At 36.0% G+C, this 6,359-nt stretch overlaps 1 protein-coding gene across 1 annotated transcript in view; it reads left to right on the forward strand.

Moving 5' to 3' along the window:
- Nucleotides 1-5,901, forward strand: part of LOC121317078 (dual specificity protein phosphatase 10-like) — a 15,627-nt gene extending 9,726 nt beyond the window's left edge. The window contains exons 3-4 of the mRNA XM_041252670.1: nt 2,827-3,186; nt 4,755-5,901. Coding sequence (XP_041108604.1) covers nt 2,827-3,186; nt 4,755-5,020 — 626 coding nt within the window. The 3' untranslated portion in view covers nt 5,021-5,901. The remainder of the gene's footprint in view (nt 1-2,826; nt 3,187-4,754) is intronic.
- Nucleotides 5,902-6,359: the final 458 nt, after the last annotated feature.

Consider the following 6,359-nt stretch of genomic DNA (forward strand, 5'->3'; position numbering starts at 1 on the left):
TTTTGTACCCTTTTCCTAGTCTATGCATTTGTATTACTTTATCTCTAACTTCTGTAGAATGCTCTTTGGTCTTCATTTTCCTTCAGATTCACAGCCTTACCAGTGATCCTTCAACACTGGGGTTTTTATCCAGATAATGTGACAGCAACTTTAATGGTTCACAGGTGGAGGCCAATGGTAAAGTAATTGTGTCCTCGTAAAGGGCAATTTGTTTCATCAGTGCAAAATGGGAGCTTCCACAGCACAGGGGTTGAATACTTATGCAAGCAAGATATTTCAGTTTTTTTATTTTTCTTAAAAATATTTCCCAACATAAAACCAATGTCACCTTACAATAATTGATTCTGAGTTTCAGTGTTTAAAAACAAAATGTCAAACAGAACGAAATTTCAGTGCACCATTTGTAATTCGGTAATATGAGAGAATTGGTCAGGGGTCTGAATACTTTTGCAAGGCACTGTATACAGTAGTAATGCAAATTTATATATATAACTAATATATATATATATATATATATATATATATATATATATATATATATGTGTGTGTGGGTGTGTGTATAATGTATATATATATATATCTATAAATACAATATATATTATATATATATACAACATATATATATATCCACAGTATATAGATTTTTTTTTATATATATATATATATATATATATATATATATATATGACACAAATATATTATAGTCACGGGTCTTTTTAATTATTTGCCCCCTGTCTGATTTTCTGTATTTTTGCATATTTTTGACGTTGAGTGTTATCAGATCTTTAACCAAAATCCAATATTAGATAAAAGGGACCCTGAGTGAACAAATAACACACAGTTTGGATAATTATTTCATTTATTTTTTAAAGAAAGTTATGCAACATCCATTGCCCATGTGTGAAAAAGTAATTGCCCCCTTAGACTCAATAACTGGTTACGCCACCTTTAGCAGCAATAACTGCAACAAAACGCTTCCTTTAGTTATTGATCAGTCTCTCACAGCGCCATGGAGGAATTTTGGAACACTCGTTCATGCAGAACTGCTTCAACTCAGTGACATTTGTGGGTTTTCGAGCATAAACTGCTCTTTTCAGGTCCTGTCACAACATCTCAAAGAGGTTTAGGCCTGGACTTTGACTAGGCCATTCCAAAACTTCAAATTTCTTATTTCTTCAAACATTCTCCTGTAGACTTGCTTGTGTGTTTCGGATCATTGTCTTGCTGCATGACCCAGATGCGCTTCAGCGTCAGCTGACGGACGGATGGCCTGACATTCTCCTGTAGAATTCTCTGATACAGAGCAGAATTAATGGTTTCTTCAATGATGGCAAGTCGTCCAGGTCCTGATGTAACAAAGCATCCCCAAATCATGACACTACCACCACCATGCTTGACCGTTGGTATGAGGTTCTTACTGTGAAATGCAGTGTTTGGTTTTCGCTAGACATAACGGGGCCCATGTTGGTCAAAAAGTTCCACTTTTGACTCATCTGTCCATAGAACATTGTTCCAGAAATCTTGAGGATCATCCAGGTGCTTTTTGGCAAACTTGAGACGAGCATTCGTGTTCTTCTTAGTGAGCAGTGGTTTCCGCCTTGCTACTCTACCATGAATCCCATTTTTTCCCAGTGTCTTTCTATTGGTGGAGTCATGAACACTGACTTAGCTGAGGCGAGAGAGGCCTGCAGATCCTTTGATGTTGTTCTAGGGTTCTTTTTTACTTCCTGGACGATTTTACGCCATTTGGACAGTATGGCTCTGACTGTGGTTTGGTGGAGCCCCTAAGCCTTATAAATGGTTTTATAACCCTTTCCAAACTGATAGGCATCAACAACTTTTTTTTTTCCAGAGGTCTTCAAGAATTTTGATGGTAAGGGCCAAAGTTAGTTATATTTATATTGGACAAGCTGGCCCAAATCAGGCCTGATTGTTAACCAAATATTCAAACAGCTGACCCTAATTCTACCTTTAATTGGATTGAGTTAACTGGGGGGGGGGTAACTTTTTCACACCTGAAGATTGCATGTTTGATTATCTTGCACACCAAACAAATGAAAGAAGCACCAAACTTTGGTGTCATTTTTTCTCTCAGACTCCCTCTATATACTACTACAACCCACAAAAAGATCTGACCAAATTCAATGTGAAAAATGTGCAAAAATGCAGAAAATCAGACCGTAAAAATATTTAATTTAATTAATTAATTTATTTATTTATTTTACTTTTAATAAAAGAAAACTCAATCTACTCACAAATTATTAAAAATACTCCACTAGTGTCGGTTTCCTAACTTACCTATAAATACGTTTGGTCATTGATTGCAGGTTTTAAATTTTACAAAATAAAGAAACAAAAATGTTAACCGGCAATAGATTATTAAATGTGTTTTTAATAGATTTATTATTTTGAGAACATGAGTCAGGAGTTTGACAAGATAATAAAGTGAAAGGTGGTTGTTCTTTTTTTCACCCAATAGGAAATTTATGAAAGCCTGCTCTGAGAGCAACAGATATCAATAATTTTATTCATGCATTTCACTGCAACTCCAACAGTAATTTAAAATTCAGTTTTTCACAATGCATCTACAGTAAATACTATAAATATCAAAACTCACAGAGGGGTGATGTTATTAACCACTTTGATGCAGTGTTTAATTTCCAGACTTTTCCAAAGTAACAAATTGTCTGCACTAGAATTGGAACCTGGGGCCTACATCTGTATTAATTGCACATTTGAACAATATTGTATCAGCTTGACTGTCACACAGGGTTTGCTTTACAAAGTTATGTCTGCTGAATTTTCTGTTTCTTCTAATTGTTATAGGTGGGCTCAGCAGTTTCAGGCAGAATCATGAAAACCTCTGTGACCACTCCCTCCATCTTCAAGAGTGCCTGGATTCGGGAGGTGCGTCTGCCGCAGTACCTCACTCCCTCCCAACCACTCCTGATGTAGAGAACGCTGAATTGACCCCAATATTGCCGTTCCTCTATCTGGGAAATGAGCATGACGCTCAGGACTTGGAGAAGGTGCAGAAGATGAACATTGCATACATTATTAACGTCACCACCCACCTGCCACTTTTCCACTATGAGAAAGGCATCTTCAATTACAAGAGGCTACCCGCCACTGATAGCAACAAACAGAATCTCAGGCAATACTTTGAGGAGGCCTTTGAATTTATTGGTAAGTGACATTACAAATCTATTATAATTTAAAGTGTAGTTTGGCTTTGCCTGAACTCTAATGTAAAAATGAACAAAAAACAGTTTCTATATCTGCTTTTGAATTGATATACGAAAGGTAGCTTCGGATACCTTGATAGATATTACTATAGATTGCTAAACCTAAAGCTATTTATTAATTAAACTATCAATGAATGGACTGCAACAACAAGCAACAACCTGCACACCTGCAATACATTTTGTAAGACATTGTATGAGGATGGCAATAATTAAGGGGCATTGTGGGTCAAAGTAGGAGAACCAGTGGTTCTAGCTGTTGGTGAACAATGGCTAAGGTGTTGTCTAAGTGAAAGCATTATTGCAAAGCAAGTTTGTTTGTTTTACTCAAAGAGTGGTGCGTTTATCTGAATATATGTGCCGTCCACAGCTCCAATCACATTGGGGAAACCACAGATGGAATGAAAACCTTCCTAGATTGATTAATTCCCGTACAGTAATGTAGTCGGAAGCGTGATTTTTCAGAGCAGTAGTAACGTACTGGAATGACGTATTGATGTCTTGCTCAGTGCCAGCGTATCACCCAATACATTCTGGAAGGAACCGCTGGCAAGAAAACGTAATGTAACCATCACTTGTTCTTCTGTAGACAGGGCATGATGTCTCTTTGTTTTTCTTCTTGCATGCGGCTCAAGCGAGGTAAAAAGTTCCTGGATGTCCTCCCTCTTTAAAAAGTACTTTGCAGTTATTTCCTCATTAGATAGCTTGTCTAAGGTTTTACGCGCGTCTGTTACTGTAGTTTATGTGCGCTGATGTTCTAAGTCCTTGTAATTCTCTCGCTCTGTGTCGTAGATATACTGCATGCATCAGAGACGCCATTTGTTTAGCAACCATACGTAAGAAACGCGAGAAAACTAGGTGAGATTTACCTTTTGTATTTATATGATGACAAATTTGGTGGTGATAAATTCCGAATGGTTTTACGAACGCGTGGTGTGAGTGTTGGTTTATGGAAATGGCACTTTTTTCGTGGTTGCAGTTTGTGATAACATATCTGCCAAATACACATTCATATGTGTATATAGAAACAGTTCCCAGATCTTATTATCAAACTAGAGTAACTTGTTATCAAAAAACAAAAATAATTAATAAGGGTAGCTCTTTGGAAACTTCTGCAACAAAGAGTCAATACTATTCAGATTACATCTGTTAAAAGTTATTGAGTCAAGTATTTTTCTCGGTCATGAAAAATTGTTACGGACAGCAACCTGTTGAAGCAGTTGTTTGTATGTGGGCAGTAAATAAAATGGCATATCTATGGTTTTTAATGAGGAATATAAATTTATTTGAAACTATAAAACAAAGCTAGTTTGAATGAACCATTACCACAATCGTCAAATATGTGGCTAAACAACAACCAGCCACACATGTTTGTACAGTATAGTGAGTAACACTGAACTGCTTGGTGATTCATAGTAAAAGCAAACACACAATTTTTAGCTAATCTTGCCTTTCAAAATTAAAAAGGAGGAAATTAAACATGTTTTTTTTTTGTCCTTTTATCTTTTTTAGAGGAAGCACATCAGAGTGGCAAGGGGCTCCTTATTCATTGTCAAGCTGGTGTGTCTCGTTCCGCCACAATTGTGATCGCGTACTTGATGAAGCACACACGGATGACCATGACGGATGCCTATAAATTTGTTAAAACAAGGAGACCGATTATATCTCCTAACCTTAACTTCATGGGGCAACTTTTGGAGTTTGAGGAAGATCTGAACAATGGCATAACTCCCCGAATCCTCACACCAAAGCTCACTGGGGTAGAGACCGTCGTCTAAAGGGGCCACTTCGCTTATTGATCTGGTTTCAAAGAATCATTGAAAGAAGATGCTGCTTTGGCTATCTTTCATTACTTTAGGGTAAACTATACTTTTGGTGCTTCAGAAAATGATTACAGCAACAGTATAAAGAATACTGAAAAAAGAGCATGTGTTCTCTGGATTAAAATGCGTGAGAGAGGGGATTTTTTGTTTGAACTGGCAGCAAAACAGGAGTACAAAATGCATTGAAAGAAGGACTGCAATGTTTTGAGTGAGGCTGTCTATGCAGGTTCATAGACAGGAAAAAAATATTCAAACTGAGAAGTCCTTATAAAATAATAATAAAAAAAAAAAAAAGAATACTTACAAATAAAAATCTCAGTTTCTTGAATGGGGGAACTATGTGTTTCCTTATGGTTTCTAAAGACCACAACTGCAAGTTGGTGCAAAGAAGGCAGCCAAATAATGCCATAGAACTATACAGAGATGTTTAAGAAAGACTTGTTTATTTGGTGTGTTTATGTTCTTCTATTTTTCTATGGGGGTAATATTGGGATAACTATTGGGGTAATGACCATTGTATGCCCTCAGTGGCTTATTGTGCAATAATTTGAGTGGAAAACAATTGGAGCTGGACATAAAGTGTAAATAGAGTGTTAATATTGCCGGCTCAGTGATTTATTTACAAGAAAGCCATTTTCTTTCTTTTTGTTCTTTTTTTTTGTTTGTTTTTTTTTGTTTTTTTTTGTCTCAGTCTGGTTAAAGTGCCATTAACCTTGGTGCAAATGTTTATCAGAATGTAAACAAAAAAGATTGAAATATTTTGGCACAAAATATTGGTGTGCTAGTGTTGTCTGTATAATTTCATTTTGTTTATTATATATAAAAAAGAAACTTTATCATTGGTATTTGTCTGTGTATGTCCAAAAAGTTTGTCTTCCTCACACAAAGCATACATTATTTTTGGCATTCACTCATAATTCCTTATTTTATTTAAACCTTTTCCTCTGTTGGAGGTTTTAGAGCAGAGTAAAACTACAAGATTCTGTCGATGCAGATCACATACATACAGACATGTCAGAACTCCAAATAATTATTCTTAGGTTGTCAAAGTTAGTGAAATGTGTTGCTACCAGCAGAAATCAAGAAAATAGTTTAACACAGTTTGGGTCATATTTACAAAGCATGTACTATACCACCATGATATTTTCCCCCCTGAAAGTAAAACACTGATGTTAAAAAGCTTCAAATACTTAATTTAGGGGTGTCTATGATCCTTAGTTATTTCTTGCTAGTTCTGTAATACTGGCTTTTTTTAGAGAGGTGAATGGTTTGTGAATATGACCCTTACTGTTTA

Source organism: Polyodon spathula, chromosome 6, assembly GCF_017654505.1.
Source record: "Polyodon spathula isolate WHYD16114869_AA chromosome 6, ASM1765450v1, whole genome shotgun sequence".
Taxonomy (NCBI): Eukaryota; Metazoa; Chordata; class Actinopteri; order Acipenseriformes; family Polyodontidae; genus Polyodon; species Polyodon spathula.